This window comes from Bos indicus, chromosome 12 (genome assembly GCF_029378745.1).
Source record: "Bos indicus isolate NIAB-ARS_2022 breed Sahiwal x Tharparkar chromosome 12, NIAB-ARS_B.indTharparkar_mat_pri_1.0, whole genome shotgun sequence".
Classification (NCBI taxonomy): domain Eukaryota; kingdom Metazoa; phylum Chordata; class Mammalia; order Artiodactyla; family Bovidae; genus Bos; species Bos indicus.
In genome coordinates this window covers 15,988,719-16,008,021 of record NC_091771.1, presented here as the reverse complement: position 1 = coordinate 16,008,021, position 19,303 = coordinate 15,988,719, and the positions used below count along the sequence as shown (strand labels likewise).

The window sequence follows — 19,303 nt, the reverse complement described above, 5'->3', positions numbered from 1 at the left end:
CAGTGAACAATGTTAGATTTGTGATCGCCAAAGAAGATTTAGCTTTGGGACCAGGAGCCAGGCTTGATCACTCAAGAGCTTTTGTGTAGCAGAGTTTTATTAAAGTGAAAAAGGGACAGAGAAAGCTTCTGACACCAACATCAGAGGGGGATGGACAGTGCCCCCTGCTAGTCTTAGCAAAGGGAGCTATATACTTTTGTAATTGGTTATTACAGTAAATCAAAAGAATGTTTAAAGGTTGTAAAGGCCTTATCAGACCCACTCTCATAATATACATTTTAAGATGACAGGGTTAGTCAGAAGGTTCTCAAGAAGGGGAAACACATCCTCAAGCAGGTTATGTTCAGTTCAGTTCAGTTCAGTCACTCAGCCCTGTCTGACTCTGTGATTCCATGGACTGCAGCACGCCAGGCTTCCCTGTCCATTACCAGTTCCCAAGCTTGCTCAAATTCATGTCCATTGAATCGGTGATACATTGTTGTTATATAATCCTTAGTACAGAGTTTAAGCTGAGTTGTTTTGTTGTGTAATCATCAGCTCTGGGCTTAAAGAAAAAAACATGTGTCCTTTTCTTTTCCTCCTCCCCCTCCTCCTCCTCCTTCAGGGACCCCGGACTTCTTATCAACCTAAGAATTGACTCTCTTAGTTACATTATATAAGCATATTTTCATATTTGAGACATAGAAACCATTTATTGAGAAAAATTGGTGTTACAAATTTTAAGAAAGTCTGGAGTAAACATATCAGTTTGTAGGTGGAATTACTTGCATCTCAAATGAAAGGAACTTTCATTTTAAATTGCATAAATTTTCATATCTTTTCCTCAAGTATACCCTGAATATTCTCATTCCATGTTGTGTCGTAATTATAGCAGCGTTAAAAAGCTTTTGAATGGCATCAACTCAAGCTAAAGATTAGCTTTCCTTGTGTTTTATAAATCACAGTGCACTTGCTGACAGTCTACAGTTTTCTGTTTTAAGGTATTGAGGCTTCTGTTTGTGCAATAAGCTTTCCTTTGTTCTTTATTTGAGTGTCAAATGTCACCTCTTTTTTCCCTTCTGATAGGAAATCATTCAGTTTTAGAGTGTACTCAGTTAAGTTCTATTCAGTTGCTCAGTCATGTTCAACTCTTTGAGACCCCATGGAATGCAGCACGCCAGGCCTCCCTGTCATCACCAACTTGCTTGCTCAAACTCATGTCCATCCAGTTCGTGATGCCATCCAACCATTTCATCATCTGTCATCACCTTCTCCTCCTGCCTTCAGTCTTTCCCAGCATTGGAGTCTTCTCCAGTGAGTCAGTTCTTCACATCAAGTGGCCAAAGTATTGGAGTTTCAGCTTCAGCATCAGTCCTTCCAGTGATTATTTGGGACTGATTTCTTTTAGGATCAACTGGTTGGATCTCTGTGCAGTCCAAGGGACTCTCAAGAGTCTTCTCCAACACCACAGTTCAAAAGCATCAATTCTTCGGTGCTCAGCTTTCTTTATAGTCCAACTCTCACATCCAGACATGACTACTGGAAAAACTGTACCTTTGACTAGACAGACCTTTGTTGGCAGAGTAATGTCTCTGCTTTGTAATATGCTGTCTAGGTTAGTCATAACTTTTCTTCTAGGGAGCAAGTGTCTTTTAATTTCATGGCTGCAGTCACCATCTGCAGTGATTTTGGAGCCCAAGAAAATAAAGCCAGCCACTGTTTCCACTGTTTCCCCATCTATTTCCCATGAAGTGATGGGACCAGATGACATGATCTTAGTTTTCTGAATGTTGAGTTTTAAGCCAACGTTTTTACTCTCCTCTTTCACTTTCATCAAGAGGCTCTTTAGTTCTTCTTCACTTTCTGCCATAAGGGTGGTGTCATCTGCATATCTGAGATTATTGATATTTCTCCCAGCAATCTTGATTTCAGCTTGTGCTTCCTCCAGCCCAGCATTTTTCATAATGTACTCTGCATATGAGTTAAATAAACAGAGTGACAGTATACAGCCTTGACATACTCCTTTTCCGATTTGGAACCAGTCTGTTGTTCCATGCACAGTTCTAACTGTTGCTTCCTGACCTGCATACAGATTTCTCCAGAGGCAGGTCAGGTGGTCTGGTATTCCCATCTCTGTGAGAATTTTCTAGAGTTTGTTGTCGTCCACACAGTCAAAGGCTTTGGCATAGTCAATAAAACAGAAATAGATGTTTTTCTAGAACTTGCTTGCTTTTTCGATGATGTTGGCAATTTGATCTCTGGTTCCTCTGCCTTTTCTAAAACCAGCTTGAACATATGGAAGTTCACGGTTCACATATTGCTGAAGCCTGGCTTGGAGAATTTTTAGCATTACTTTACCAGCGTGTGAGATGAGTGCAGTTGTGTGGTAGTTTGAGCATTCTTTGGCATTACCTTTCTTTGGGATTGGAATGAAAACTGACCTTTTCTAGTCCTGTGGCCACTGCTGAGTTTTCCAAATTTGGTGACATACTGAGTGCAGCATTTTCACATCATCATCTTTTAGGATTTGAAATAGCGCAACTGGAATTCCATCACTTCCACTAGCTTTGTTCATAGCCTTCACATTGCAGGATGTGTGGCTCTAGATGAGTGATCACACCATCATGGTTATCTGGGTCTTGAAGATCTTTTTTGTATAGTTCTTCTGAGTATTCTTGCCACCTCTTCTTTCTATCTTCTGCTTCTGTTAGGTCCATACCATTTCTGTCCTTTATCGAGCCCATCTTTGCATGAAATGTTCCCTTGGTATCTCTGCTTTTCTTGAAGAGATCTCTAGTCTTTCCCATTTTATTGTTTTCCTCTATTTCTTTGCGTTGATCACTGAGGGAGGCTTTCTTCTCTCTCCTTGCTTTCTTTGGAACTCTGCATTCAAATGGGTATGGCTTTCCTTTCCTCCTTTGCCTTTAGCTTCTCTTCTTTTCTCAGCTATTTGTAAGGCCTCTTCAGACTGCCTTTTTGCATTTCTTTTTCTTGGGGATGGTCTTGATCACTGCCTCCTATACAATGGCCTGAACCTCCATCCATAATTCTTCAGGAACTAGAGTGTACTAGTTAATGTGAAATGTATTTTACTACATCCCTGCAATATTCTAGAAGCCTAATTGCTAATAGTTTAGGTCAGATTTCAAAACTGTTTTATAACCTAGAGTCATGTCTTTTATATATGCAGAATGAACATAGGTGTGGGACCAATTAGGCTTATATCCATAATTTGACTCATCTTGTTTTGGTAATAGATCCTCTCTGTCTTTTCACTATTTTTCAGTCTTCAGACTTAAAAAAAAAAATAGTAACAGAAAAAAATGTAAAAATGCTGTGATTTTTACATAATATCATAGACTGGGTAACTTAAACAACAGGCATTTATTTCTCACAGACCTGGTTCCTGGGTAGTCCAAGGTCAAGGTGCTAGCAGATTTGGTTCCTGGTGAAGGCCTTCTTCCTGGTTTGTAGGTGGCTGTCTTCTCACTGTGTCCTCATTTACAGGGGAGAGAGAACTCTGTAGTCTCTCTCTTTGTCCTCTTATGTGGACACTATCCCCTTATGGGAGCCTCATCCTCAGGACTTCATTTAAACCTAATTATTCCCAAAGGCCCTGCCTCCAAATAGCATCACATTGGAGGTTAAGGCCTCAAACATATAAATTTGGAGTAGGAGGGGGAGGGGACGCAAACATTCATTTGATAACAGATGATTTAATCAACAAACTCCCCTCTCCCTGCCCAAAAGGATAAGTAGAAAAATATGGTTAAAATGCTGAACATAACTTGACAACACATTGGTGTTCAGTCCTTAATATGATAGCTTGATTATCTAAGCTTGAACTGAAGTTTTTCTTCCATTTTTGTGTGGATCACAACAAATTGGAAAATTCGTAAAAAGATGGGAATATCAGACCACCTTACCTGTCTCCTGAGAAACCTGTATCTGGGTAAAGAAGCAGCAGTGAGAACTGGACATGGAACAACTGACTGGTTCAAAATTGGGAAAGGAATATGACAAAGATGTATATTGTCACCCTGCTTATTTAATTTATATGCAGAGTACATCATGTGAAATCCTGGGCTAGATGAATCACAAGCTGGAATCAGTATCACGGGGAGAAATATCAATAAGCTCAGATTTACAGATGATACCACTCTAATGGCAGAAAGTGAAGAGGAACTAAAGAGTCTCATGATGAGTGTGAAAGAGGAAAGTGAAAAAGCTGGCATGAAACTCAACATTCCAAAAACTAAGATCGTGGCATCCATTCCCATCACTTCATGACAGTTAGAAGGGGAAAAAGTGTAAGCAGTGACAGATTTTCTTGAGTTCTGAAATCACTGTTAATGGTGACTACAACCATGAAATTAAAAGATGCTTGCTCCTTTGAAGGAATGCTATGACCAGCCTAGACAGTGTATTAAAAAACAGAGACATCACTTTGCCAACAGAGGTCTGTGTTGTCAAAGCTATGGTTTTTCAGGTAGTCCCATTTGGAAGTGAAAGTTGGACCATAAACAATGCCTAGTGTGTAAGAATTGTTGCTTTTGAATTGTGGTGTTGGAGCAAACTGTTTAGAGTCCCTTGGACGGCAAGGAGATCAAACCTAAAGGAAATTCACCCTGAATATTCATTGGAAGGACTAATGTTGAAGCTGAAGCTCCAATACTTTGGCCACCTGATGTGAAGAGCTGACTCATTGGAAAAGTCCTCGACGGTGGGAAAGATAGAAGGCAAAAGAGAAAGAAGCAACAGAGGATGAGATGGGTAGACAGCATTCCCAGCTCAGTGAACACGAGCTTGAACAAATTCAGGAAGAGAATGGAGGACAGAGGAGCCTAGCATGCTGTAGTTCATTGGGTCACAAAGAGACATGTCCTAATACCTGAACAACAGCAACAGTAGGCACCAAATTTGAACAGAGGTGTGATTAGACTGTAATGTGTTTTTTAAAAGACAGTATTGTGAACTGTTTAAGTCTGTGAACAAATCACCAAAAGGAGTTGCAGACATTCCTGAAACAATTTGAGTTTATCTCAGAAATAAACTCAAAGTTAAGCAAAATGTCAGTTCAGTGGAGAGCTACATTGTTTATTTTTTCAATTTAGGTGTTTCCAAATTGATCAGAACCTAAGGAAATTGAATTTGGAAAGCACCAAACAATAGTCAAATTAGAATGAGAATTTCTCAGTCCTGCAATAATTTTTCTGTTCAGTATATGAGTAGCCTTTGGTCATAAATGGTTTTCCAGATTTGGCTAAGACTCATGGAGCATTTCTGCTCATACCTGTTAGTAAATATATTCCAGTTTAGAGTCAGTTTAACTCTGGTGGTTTATGTCTTATTTTTTGTATATAAGGAAAGAATAACAGTTTTTATTAAAAGTATGAAAGTTTTGTAATCATAAATAGCTAGAATGTTTAGATAAGTGTGGTGTTCTAGTTAGCTGATATTTATTGATTGTTGTTGTTTTACTGTCAACTTTTATCCAAAAAGTGTTTCTGTTCGCTCAACTCATTATTTTACAAAATCCTTTCCAATGTATTAGACCACTTTCCTGGCTCAGCAACATGTATTTCATAGATTTAAACCTTTTATTGATAAAAGTTCTACTAAGGCATCATTTATAAACAACATAGTTTAGGGCAAGGATTCTCCAGAAGGTTTGATTTTACCTGCCTGGAGACATTTGGAGCTATATGAAGTAATTTTTACTGGTATGAATGGGGGTGGGAGTCAGATGGTACTGGCTTCTATGGGTAGGGGCCAGGGATGATCTCAACATCCTCCAATGTACAGGATAGCCCCCAGCACAAAGAAGCACTGCATACAAAATGCCAGTAGTTCCAAGATTGAGAAATCTTGGTTTAATAACTTTGTCAGCATTGCAGAAGTTAAAAAATACTCATCATAGACACTGAAGGTAATTCCATAATATGTTAACAGGAACTCATAATTTTTTTGAGCAACCATGTAACCTTGAAATGATTGCTTTGAGAAATATGATATTTATCTCAGTATGTGGTATCTCAGTATGTGATGTCTGGAATGCTGTTTTTTTAAATGTTAGTCATGTTTCTTTTCAGTTAATGTGCAAATGCATGTGTTCTAGCTCTCCGTCACACTTAACTTTTACATATTCATTGTAGACAGAGCCCAGGACCTAACAAATCATAGGAGTGATTCAGATGTGCTTCATGTGTTTTTAAGTTATTTCTCTGGCAGCAGTCAAGCAACATGATTTGAAGGGAGTAGAGGGAGCCTTAGTTAAACCAAAGCTTATGAACTAAATCTCAATTTGTACTGCCCAAGAGTGAAAGGTAGGTTATTTAAGATAAAGACAGTATAGGCAGTATGTCCTGTCCTTAACCCTAGTGTTCTTTCCCCATCCTACATGTCAGCCCAGGCAGTCAAACTTTATGTTTGGTATAGCTGGTGATAGCTTTTCGTTTCTCCCACAACCCTGAATTATAGGCATTCTCACAGCCAGTAATATCTATCTAGATCTCACTGGTATGTTTTCTCTTTAGTTCTTTGTGGATTCTGTCCTCTAAGTACCCATTCACACTGTCAGAGATCATCTCTGGTTAAGAGTGAATTCTGTACTTTATGTGATAATAAGAACCGTTTGTGATCAGGGAGAATGTTACCTGGAAAAAGGAAGTGTGCCTTGGAGCCAAAGCTCAGGAAGTCAATATGTGTCTCATCTAGAACTGTTGCCTCAAACTGACTTAAAAATCAACCTGTTAATGATTTACATCATTTTGAATTAAAATTATTATTCACACTTTTAGCTTTAACTTTTATATTCAGGGTTTTGTTGTTGTTTTAAAAGACTTTCCTTTGGTGGAAAGTGAAGGCTCTTGAACCCAGTTTTTTATTGTTTCTCTTTACAGATCCACTTCCCCAGCAGGACAACATCATTCTCCAATATCTTCTAGACATCACTCATCTTCCTCACAGTCAGGATCGTCGATTCAAAGACATTCTCCTTCTCCTCGCCGAAAAAGAACTCCTTCACCATCTTATCAGAGGACAATAACTCCACCTTTACGCCGCTCTGCTTCTCCCTATCCTTCACATTCTCTGGCTTCTCCTCAGAGAAAGCAAAGCCCTCCAAGACATCGCTCTCCAGTGAGAGAGAAGGGGAGGCACGATCATGAGCGAGCTTCACAGTCTCACGATCGGCGTCATGAAAGGAGGGAAGGTAAATACTCAGCAGTGTTGTGGGTTTTTTAGAGTTCTTTTATGTAAGTGGATATTTTCTTTATTAAAAAATCGGACATTCAGATTTATTGTTAGAATAAGGGATAGAAGAGAACTGTGTTATATACTACATTTTCTGTAACACGTGGATCAGAGCTCTTTAGGGCAATAGGCAATAGGCAATTTCCATGCTTAAGGACATGGAAATGTAAGCTATAGATATATGTAATTGGGCATTTATATGTATATTAAGTTGTTGCTTTCTTTCGGTACATTGTTTTACTTGAGTAGTCTCAAGTTCTAGAAATTTGGGACTATATAGTTCTTAAGAGTGTCCGTCTAATTGCTTAGTTAATTCTTTAAAAACAACAGAAGAGGTTAAAAGAAAAGCAACAAACCAGGGAGCAGAGTTGGAACATATCAGAGATGTCTTAACAAAGAGGTGTGGGCTGGGGGAATGTTCAGCAGGTCCATGGGAACCAAGTGATCAATTTTCCAGGTCTAACTCAACAAAGAAGTAAGCAAGACAGTTTTTAGATTCCTGAGCATTACATTAACTTTGAATTTGCTATTCCGTCTTCAAGCTGAGATTGAAGTAGTACAGTTGAAGCAGTACAATTGAATCACTCTCATCTCTTTCTGTAATTCTTGTCTAAGCTTCTTGTTGTTTATTTAACTTAGCAAGCCTTTTTCCTAAAATCTTCTAAGTTAGTTTTTTTTAACATAAAGAATACTCAGGAAATATGTGCTTACTTGCAACAGCATTTCTATTTAATGTGCACTTTTAAAGTCTCTGTATCACATAGCATCTCCTATGAAACATGTTGAACTTATTCTCCAGTCAACAGTGCAAGAAATAATTATTTTTTTTCCAGAAATGATGGATGCATAGATAGGGACTAGACAGGGCATGTATTTTAGAGAATTATTGCTTGTATACATGATTTTGGAACCAGATCAGCACAGCAGTATATATAAAACATTGGTAAGTGGGGAAAATGCTCTTACACCTATCAACAACTAAGGTTGGCTGGGAATATGGTATATTTTTAGTGACTACTTATTGAATGAAAACTCTTAATTATTTCAAAATACTATTTATTAAACACAGTTTCCTTAATGAAAGGGAAATTTAGTATGCAGTTGATTCTTACAAGAATGCTTTGTTTTGTGGTAAGGGAGTTTTATGGTCTATGAATCCTTTTAATAATAAATCATACACTTTTTGATTGTTTGTAAGGAGGATGTTTTCTTTAATCTTCCGAAAGTCATTTTTTGAAATAAGAATAATTTTAGTGAAAGGATGGGAAGGAAGGTAAGGAGCAAATACAGGAACTGAGGGTCTTTGGTAAAGACAGCTGGGGGCATCATAAAAGAGAACCTAGTGCGAAGTGATCAAATTTCTAGGCACACTTGGTATTGGAGGAGGACTTGAAGTCATAGATGTAGTCAAAAAAAATTGAGACATTGTCAGATTCTTGCCTAGGGCTTCTATCCTTAGGTGGCGTTTATGGATGTAGGCAGAGGAGATAAGTTATTGATGAGGATCTTGTGGATACTAGACAGGGAAAGTCTACGGACCTACCCATAGGTCCTAGGCTACTATAAAATGGCTAAAATAGCGTCAGATCTTGTGGTTGTTCCAGAGTATAAGAGTAATTTACAAAGGAATCTGATTAAAAAAAAAGTACAGGGGTTGTTCTTTGAGGGTCTCTCGTTAATTCTTTCAGTTCTTTTCAATTTATGCTGTCATCAATTTATGTTTCTCTAGATGTCTCTAAAGAATAGTTTCTAATCTTTGCAAATTCCCACCATGTATGGGGCTGACTAAACCACTTAAGCTCTTGACCTCTGTTCCTTCATGTATACAGTGATGAGTTTGAATTAAATAACTATTGAGGTTCATTCCAGCTTTTTTAAAAGTGAAGTTGTTTTTTAAAGTTTTCCCATGAAATGTTAGAAAGTGCTTTAAGTAGAAAAAGCTTTAGAGATGGGAGTGTGAGTCCATTAAATAGCTTAAAAAAAAAAGAGAGAGAGAGAGAGAAAGGGTGAATAGCAGTATCTCTTTGCCACCAGCTTATTAAGTACAGGTTACTCTCAAGTGCTTAAGTACATTGGAGGTCATGTGTGAACTAGTCTGGCCTAATACTTAGTAGAGATGAGTTAAAGTCACTTGTACCTTTGAATCTCAAAGTGATTTCTAAAAGTAATCCATCATTGATAGGATTGATAGGAGATCAGCTTACTTGTTTCAGATCTTACCTATGGGTATGTTGATACCAGAATATCTTGTTCAATCAAGACAAATAATCCAGGTGTTAATAAAATTACCTTTGGAATTTTAGCTTACAGATGGGTTTAATTTTCTTATTTGCCCATGTTTTCTCCTTTTAGTTTTTGTAAAGAACATGAATTACCATTGTAATAAAAATTAAAGCTGTGTATTGAATACATTGTCTAGTTTCCTACAGTTTTGTGAAAGGAATTACAGTGTATTTCCTAAATTATGTTTACAGAGACTAGAGGTAAAAGGGACAGAGAAAAGGACACAAGAGAAGAACGAGAGTATGAACAGGATCAGAGCTCTTCTCGAGACCACAGGGATGACCGAGAACCTCGAGATGGGCGGGATCGGAGAGATGCCAGAGATACTAGAGACCGAAGGGAACTAAGAGACTCTAGAGATGTTCGGGACTCCAGAGAGATGAGAGATTATAGCAGAGATAACAAAGAGAGCCGAGACCCCAGGGATTCTCGGTCTACTCGTGATGCCCACGACTACAGGGACCGTGAAAGTCGAGATGCTCATCGAAAGGAGGACGCCTATCAGGAAGAATCCCGAAGTTATGGCAGAAACCATCTGAGGGAAGAAAGTTCTCGCACTGAAATAAGGAATGACTCCAGAAATGAGTCTCGAAGTGAGATTAGGAATGACCGGATGGGCAGAAGTAGAGGAAGAGCTCCAGAGATGCCTGAAAAGGGTAAGGTGTTTGACTTGTCAGTGAACTGTGTCTTGTATGTTCATACAGAAATTATGAAATCTCCTAAGATTTATTTCTGACATTCATTATCACTTTGTCAAAGTAATTTTCAATTAATTGCATTTATCATCTTCTCTATAAATTCTGAGTAGGAATTATTAGCTAAAATTGCAGAAGATAAATGGGGCCTGACTTAGGGACCCCTCCCCCCACCCCCCCAATTGAATTATGTCCAGTCATGGCTACCATCTTGGTTAATGTGGAACACTAAGAAAATTGCTATCAGGAAATAAAAATCAAAAAGAAGTAATTTCTAATAAATAGGTAAATATATGATAAAATGATCATTAAAATGGAATTTAAAACGATAGACTTTCAAAGTTGGTGGTGTCAGAAATGACTGACTCATGTGTTCTTCAGTACTTGTGCTTGCTTCAAAGCCACCTCAAAACATCCCATGTCAGAATCTTGAGCCATTTTTTCTTACCTTCCTCTAAAAAGAATTTGGCATCACCATTATCATCAATAACCACCTACCTAAGTGAATTTGACTATCTCCACACTTCCTGGACTGGGTCAACTTTGACATCTCTCTTCCTCCACCCACTTTGCTCCCCTCCCCAAAACACTGCTGCAGAGTTCTGACCATTCTTACTCTTTCTATAGGCCTGTTGGTTTATTATAGTTTCACAGTAAGATGAAGGCCCGCCACCTTCTCCTTCATAGTTGTCTTGGCTTTTCTTAACCTTTTGCTTTTTCATATATATTTTTTTATATAAATTAATTTATTTTAATTGGAGTCTAATTACTTTACAGTATTGTAGTGGTTTTGCCATACACTGACGTGAATCTGCCACGGGTGTACATGTGTTCCCCATCCTGAACCCCCCTCCCACCTCCCTCCCCATCCCGTCCCCCTGTTTCATGCATCGAACCTGGACTGGTGATCCGTTTCACATATGATAATATACATGTTTCAATGCCATTCTCCCAAATCATCCCACCCTCGCCCTCTCCCACAGAGTCCAAAAGACTGTTCTATGCATCTGTGTCTCTTTTGCTGTCTCATATACAGGGTTATCGTTACCATCTTTCTAAATTCCATATATATGCATTAGTATACTGTATTGGTGTTTTCCTTTCTGCCTTACTTCAGTCTGTATAATAGGCTCCAGTTTCATCCACCTCATTAGAACTGATTCAAATGTATTCTTTTTAATGGCTGAGTAATACTCCATCGTGTATATGTACCACAGCTTTCTTATCCATTCTTCTGCTGATGGACATCTAGGTTGCTTCCATGTCCTGGCTATTATAAACAGTGCTGTGGTGAACAGTGGGGTACACGTGTCTCTTTCAGTTCTGGTTTGCTTGGTGGGTATGCCCAGCAGTGGGATTGCTGGGTCGAATGGCAGTTCTATTTCCAGTTTTTTAAGGACTCTCTACACTGTTCTCCATAGAGGCTATACTAGTTTGCATTCCCACCAACAGTGTAAGAGGGTTCACTTTTCTCCACACCCTCTCCAGCATTTATTGTTTGTAGACTTTTGGATCGCAGCCATTCTGACTGGCATGAAATGGTACCTCATAGTGGTTTTGATTTGCATTTCTCTGATAATGAGTGATGTTGAGCATCTTTTCATGTGTTTTGTTAGCCATCTATATGTCTTCTTTGGAGAAATGTCTATTTAGTTCTTTGGCCCATTTTTTGATTGGGTCGTTTATTTTTCTGGAATTGAGTTGCAGGAGTTGCTTGTATATTTTTGTGATTAATTCTTTGTCAGTTGCTTCGTTTGCTATTATTTTCTGCCATTCTGAAGGCTGTCTTTTAAAAATGAATTTTTTTAAAGCTTCATGAAAAAACTGTTGGGTTTTTACTTCAAATACATTAAATTTATTGATTAGTAACTTTTTTTATTAAGGTCCTGTGCATGTTTTATTCCTGGGTAACTTCTATTTTTGTTGCCATTGTAAATGGTATTTTTTTTAAAAATTCTCTTTTTTTTAAAACATTTATTTTATTTGGCTTTATAAAATTTAAAATTTTGTTATGCATTGGTATATATGTACCAAAAAACTCACACTGAATGGTAATTATAGGGTATTAGCTAGAAACAGCAGAGTATTATAAATTCTGACTGTTTAAACAATAGACTTTCATTTATGTCAAAATTATCCTAACCCAAACTCTAGTGAAATAAAAACAAAAGAATAGATTATAGGTGGAATTTTAGCACCATGGTATATATTTTCATTAGCAGCAGCCTCAACATTTTCTTTTTTTAAAGAACTCTATTTAAAATCACATGTGTATCAGCACGTGGATGGATACCAAGCAGATGCTTCTGGGTTTCTGTTCTGGAGGCCCCACAGGGTAGATTTGCTTTTATTTAGAAATTTACAAAAAGTTAATACCTGATTGATGCCAAATCAGTGACAAGTTTGAAGTCCTTAACAACATTTTGCCTTAGAGTTTACAAATGATATATAAGGCATTATGATAATTTTCTGTGACCCAGGTCATGAGTCTTGTGGCTTCAACCTATATGTTAACTGTAACAAGATCACCTTAATTTTAGCCCCAGCCAGTATACCAATAACGAATCAAGTCTCCCACTTGACTTTTAAACTACTTTGTGTGTGTGTGTGTGTGTGTGTGTTAGTCTCTTAGTCTCTTAGTTGTGTCCGACTGTGTGTGACCCCATGGACTGTAGCCCACCAGGCTCTTCTGTCCCTGGAATTCTCCAGGCAAGAATACTGGATCGGGTTGCCATCCCTTCTCCAGGGGTCTTCCCAACCCAGGGATTGAACCCTCATCTCCCACATTGCAGGCAGATTCTTTACTATCTGAGCCTCAAGGGAAGCCCCAAATAAGGCATTACTCAGGGCATTATAGAGTAAACAGAAGGAGAAATAAACCAAGATTCCATTAATTCTCAAATTCCATACGTTCGTTCTATTGGATATAGCTTTGGCTTTAGAAAAGGAAGGTACAGGGCAGGAGAAACTCAAACACTTTGATGCCTCTTGTCTCTCTCTTCCATAGGGATGTAGTTATTTTGGTCAAAAGTGAAAGTGAAGTCACTCAGTCATGTCCGACTCTTTGCGACCCCATGGACTGTAACCTACCAGGCTCCTCCATCCATGGGATTTTCCAGGCAAGAGTACTGGAGTGGGTTGCCATTTTCTTTTCCAGAAGATTCTCTTTTTAATAATGTGTTCACATGGTGCAGAATTTCAGAGCTATGAAAAGATACATAGTGAAAGCCTCCCCTCTGTTCCTGACCTGGTCCTAGCCAATTTTGTATGTAACCAGCTGAAGAACATGCTATACAAGCAAATATGTATGTTTATTCACTTTCTCTTCTGGTTTTACAAATATAATTTTTAAGAATTTTTTATTAAAAAAAAAAAAACAACTATATATTCTGTACACTGCTGTTTTCCCTTTAAAATATCTTAGAGATAGTTACATATAAGTCAGCTTGGTAAACATCCACATCCTCCTTTTGGTGCATAGTGTATATTGTAGGGTATGCCGTAAGTTATTGAATCCTTTATGTTCGAGCTTCCCAGGAGGCGTTAGTGGTAAAGAACTCACCTCCAGTTTAGGAAACTTGAGAGACACGGGTTCGATCCCTGGGTTGAGAAAATCCCCTGGAGAGGGGCATGGCAAACCACTCCAGTATTCTGTCTGTAGAGTCTCATGGACAGAGGAGCCTGGCGGGCTATGGTCCTTAGGATTGCAAAGAGTTGAACTTCACTGAAGTGACTGTTTTTTTTTTGGTTTTTAATAGTGCTTAAGTAAATGCATACAGGCACACCAAATGATATATTTTAAAACATTTTCTGATGCTTATTGCTGGTGTATGGAATGTTAATTAAATTTTTTATATTCATCTTACATTATGATGTTGCTGTATTTTCTTGGTAGATATAATTAGATTCTCTTAAACATTTACATCTGGGAATAGACATATTTGGCTGTTCTTTCTGAGTAATATTTATTTGTTGTCAGTAACCTGCTGAGCAGCTGTTTCAACGCACTGTTGACTACAAGTGGTATAATGGGCTTCTTTGCTTTGTTTCGTATTTTAAGGAATTATTGCTGACATTTCACCATTAAGCATGGTGTTTGTAGATTTTTGTTGTTTGTTTAGTTGCTAAGTTGTGTCCAACTCTTTGCAATTCCGTGGACTGTAGCCCACCAGGCTCCTCTGTTAGTGGGGTTTCCTTTTCCCAGATAAGTATACTGAAGTGGGTTGCCATTTCCTTATCCAGGGAATCTTCCCAACCCAGGAATCAAACCCTAGTCTTCTCCCTTGGCAGGGGAGTTCTTTTCCACTTGCAGATGCTTTTTATTGTGTTTAGGGTGCGTGCATGTGTGCCAAGTCGCTTCAGTTGTGTCCGACTCCTTGCAGTCTCAGGGGTTATAGCCAGCCAGATTCCTCTGTCCATGGAATTCTCCAGGCAAGAATCCTGGAGTGGATTGCCATGCCCTCCTCCAGGGGATCTTCCCGACCCAGGGATGGAACCCGTGTCTCCTGCGGCTCCTGCATTGTCAGGAGGTTTCTTACAGCTAAGCTACCAGCAAAGGGAATCTCCTATTTTCCTAACTTAGCCGGCAGCTTCTGTCATGCCTGTTTTTTTGTATCTTGAGAAGATCATATAGTCATTCTCTTTTACCTTGTTACTTATGTTAATTTTTTTTTTTAATTTACAACTATTCTTCTAAATAGGTTTTCCTGGTGGCTCAGATGGTAGAGAAACCACCTGCAATGCAGGAGACCACCTTTAACTGAGGTTCAAAGAAGAGCTAATAGCTTGAAGCTACAGCAGCAGGGCTTCTTTGGTGGCTCAGTGGTAAAGAATCAGCCCGCAAATGCAGGAGATGAGGGTTTAATCCCCGGGTCGGGAAGATCCCCTGGAGTAGGAAGTGGCAACCCGCTCCAGTATTCTTGCCTGGAGAATCCCATGGACGGAGGAGCCTGGTGGACTGCAGTCCATGGGATTGCGAAGAGTCGGATACAATTGAGCGACTAACACTTTCACTGTCAGAACTATTCTTGCATTTCTAAAATAAATTTATATTTCATTTCTTTTAAAAGTTCGAAAATAGGTTTGTTAAAATTTAATTTTGAAATAAAAAAATCTTTTTCTATAATTGAGGTTGGTATATAATCACTGTATGAGTGTAAATATTTAGCAACTTACTCTTCAGAAAGAAAGCCCTGGCTTGTAGCTAATGCCAGTTTCCATAGTATAAATTACTCCTACCATAGCAGATTTTGAGCTGCTAACAAGGCCACTCAGTGTGAAGATGAGAAGAGAAGCACACTGGTGGCTCTTTGGAGCCAGCATACCATTGCATAGGTTTTAGTTTTTAATACTGTCTTTGTTTGGTTTGGAGATCAAAATGTGTTGGAAAGTGTTGCTTCTGTTTTTTCTCTTTTCTAAAAGAGAACAGTTTGTGTATAAATGAGCATTTATCTGTTCTTTGACAGTCTGATTATATTTATATGTTCTAAACACTTTCTGAAGTTTGGTATGGTTTTTTTCTTTGACTCATGAGTTGTGTAGAAATAGGATTTTAAATTTCCAGTCATGCTTTTTAAAATAAATCCCCTACCCTCAATTTTAATTGTTATTGGAGGAGACTATTTGAACTCAGTTTTTTGGCATTTTTTTTTTGTTGTTAGGACTTATTTTGTGGCTTGTCAGTCAGTTTTCATGTATTCTGCATGTGCTTTTAATGGTTGCAAAGTATGTAAAGTGTGTCTCTGAAGTTAGGTGTGTTAATCATGCTTTCAAAACTGCATTTCATTTTCTTTCTAGTCTGCTTTTTCTATCATTACAGAGATGTGAGCCGAATCTTCCATTATTACTTTGAATTTGTTGATTTTTGTATGATTTGATCAATTTTTGCTTTGAATATTTTGAGGCTTTGCTCATAGGCACATGTAAGGCAAATTATTCCTTTTATTGTTACAGAATGATCCTGTTCATCCTAAATGTTATCTTTTTGTCTAAAAAAGATTATCCCACTCACAGATTTCTTTTGGTTAGTATTTGTATGATATAGCTTATTCTATCCTTTCAATCTTTCTGTCTTAGCATATAGTTAGATATATGTTTGAGCCCCTCATGGCTCAGAGAGTAAAGAGTCTGCCTGCAGTGTGGGAGACCTGGGTTTGATCCCTATGTCAGGAAGATCCTCTGAAAAAGGAAATGGCAACCCACTCCAGTATTCTTGCCTGGAGAATACTTCTCATGGACATGGGGTTGCAAAGAGTCAGACACAACTGAGTGACTTTACTTTCACTTTCAGACATTTGTTCGGTCTTCCCATTGTGTTCTCCTTGATTCTTAACTTTCAGGTTTTCCATCTCTGTTTCTCTCTTTCATTTTCTGAGTTGTATCCTCAGACGTGACTTTTTTTTTAACCAATTTTCTCTTAGCATCTATCTGACATTTACCTTTTCATTCCTTGATGTTATATGTAGCTCATTTGTAGTCTTTTTTAAATTTCTTTCTCTAGTCTTTAATTATTAAAATAGTCTTTATAGATATTTTGATTATTAAAACATCACAATTAAAGCATTTAGAATTATACTATAATTCTTTCAGTGCTCAAAACCTGTTACCTGTAAGATGTGTGTGTAGCTCTATGCAATTTTTTAAAAATCACTTTACTGAGGTATGATTGACATACAGAAATCTATACACAGTTAATATATACAGCTTAATAAGCTTGGAGATAAGTGTATACCCTTGAAACCACCACCGAAATCTGTGCCATTAACATGTGAAAGTTTCCTCTCTATTGTTATTTGTGTGTGTGTGTGATGAGAATGTTATTGATATAAGATCTGTCCTCTTACCAGATTTTTGAGTTTCCAGTACAGTATTATCGACTGTAGACACCATGCTGTACAGTAGGTCTCTGTGACTTACTCATCTTATACAACTGAAATTTTGTACCCCTTGACTAGTCCTCCATGTTCCCCCTCTGACCAGCCCCTTGGTAAAACCATTCTACTCTCTGATTCAATGAGTGTGACTATTTTAGTTTCCACATGTAAGTGGTATCATGTAGCATTTGTCCTTCTGTGTCTGACTTATCTCACTTAGCAAAATGTCTTCCATGTTGTTGCAAATGGCAGGACTGTGTTCTTTTTAAAGGGTGAATAATCCTTTATAGGGCTTCCCAGGTGACTCAGGGGTAAAGAATCCACCTGCCAGTGCAGAAAACGCAGTTTCCATCCCTGGGTCGGGAAGATCACTCGGAGAAGGAAATGGCAACCCACTCCATATTCTTGCCTGGGAAATCCCATGGACAGAGGAGCCTGCTAGGCTCTATTCCATGGAGTTGCAAAAGAGTCAGACACCACTTTGTGACTAAAAACAACAAAGAGAAATCCATTATATATATATATATCTGTTGTTGTTCAGTCGCTGAGTCACATCTGACTCTTTGCGACCCCATGAACTGCAATGCGCCAGGTTTCACCGTCTCTTGGAGTTTGCTCAAACTCATGTCCATTGAGTCAGTGGTGCCATCCAGCCATCTTTTCCTGTCATCCCCTTCTCCTCCTGCCTTCAGTCTTTCGCAGCATCAAGGTCTTTTCCAATGAGTCGGCTCTTCGCATCAGGTGGCCAAAGTATTCTATGTATATACGACATTTTTTCCCCATTCATCTGTCATTGGGCATATAGGTGGTTTCTGTCTTGGCTGTTGTGAATAATGTTGCAGTGAACCTGGGAATACAGATATGGGAATACAGATACCTCTTTCAGATCCTAATTTCAGTTTCTCTGGCTCTGTACCCGGAAGTGGAACTGGTGGATCAGATAGTAGTTCTGAAATTTTTTTATGAACTTCCATACTATTCAATATTTTCCATAGTGACTCTGTAGTCTTGCATTACCATCACCACAATCAGGATCCTCAACTGTATCATCATGGGACTCCCTTTGTTATCCCTTTGTTGGCACATTCAGACCCCCTCCCCTGTCCTTGACCCCTGGCCACCACTAATATGTCTATCATCTTGTAATTATTATTTCACAAGTATTACATAAACTGAATCCTGCTGTGTGTATCCTATTGAGATTGGCTTTTTCACTAGCAGAATTTCCTTAAGTTTCCAAGTAATTGCATGTATCAGTAGTTTGTAACTTATAATATTCTATGATCTGGATGTACCACAGTTTGTTTAGCCTTTCACCATTTGAAAGACATTTGGGTACTTTACGGTTGGGGCTATAATAAAGCAACTGTGAACATTCATTTCCCAATTTTTTTAATGAAAATTTTCAGGTATCACCTACTGTCAACAAAGTACCTTGGTTCTATATTAGAATGTTTTCACTATAAAGTGTAGTCAATGTGATATATCCATAATTCATATTTTAAATGTTTTTATGGTATTTCTGTAATTTAGATATGCATTAATAGTTTTTATTTTTTGTTTCATTGTTTTTGGCTTAATTGAAATGAGTCTGTTTGCTTTATGATTTCATTATGTGTCCCTTTCTTTTATAGGAAGGGAAAACGAGGACTTAAGCTTACTCAAGTCAGTCATTAGACATTTTGAGTATTCTAATCCAGCATATAATATCGTTTTCAACGTTATCACACTTTCAAATATTAAAAACTCACCAAAAAGAACCCAACAACAACAACCCACACATATTTATATGTTTTGGGGGAGGAAGGATTGTGACTTACAACTTGTTGAATGAAGTGTACGTATTAAATATTTGTGTGAATATTCTTTGTTTAGGAAGTCGAGGCACAAGAGGTTCTCAGATTGATAGTCACAGTAGTAGTAGCAACTATCATGACAGCTGGGAGACGCGAAGCAGCTATCCTGAAAGAGACAGATACCCTGAGAGAGACAACAGAGAGCAAGCAAGAGATTCTTCATTTGAGAGAAGACACGGGGAGAGAGACCGTCGCGACAACAGAGAGAGAGGTTTGTTAACTGAGATACTATTAAATAGTCACCAACAGTGATTGGGAGAATTGTAGTTTTTTCCAACCATTATCAGTTTACTTTTTAACATAAAATATCTTTTAAGTCTTTTGTTCGTTGGCACATTTTAAACTATTTATTCATATAATCTTT

The 19,303-nt window shown here is 38.1% G+C and overlaps 1 protein-coding gene across 11 annotated transcripts in view; it reads left to right on the top strand.

Moving 5' to 3' along the window:
• Positions 1 to 19,303, top strand: part of ZC3H13 (zinc finger CCCH-type containing 13) — a 103,788-nt gene that overhangs the window by 58,255 nt on the left and 26,230 nt on the right. For all 11 annotated transcript variants that reach the window (XR_011569680.1, XM_070800057.1, XM_070800058.1 and 8 more), the window contains 3 exons: positions 6,882 to 7,192; positions 9,708 to 10,172; positions 18,959 to 19,150. Coding sequence is in view for 10 of the 11 variants with exons in the window: in XM_070800057.1 (XP_070656158.1) it covers positions 6,882 to 7,192; positions 9,708 to 10,172; positions 18,959 to 19,150 (968 nt within the window). In the remaining variant the exon portion in view is untranslated. The remainder of the gene's footprint in view (positions 1 to 6,881; positions 7,193 to 9,707; positions 10,173 to 18,958; positions 19,151 to 19,303) is intronic.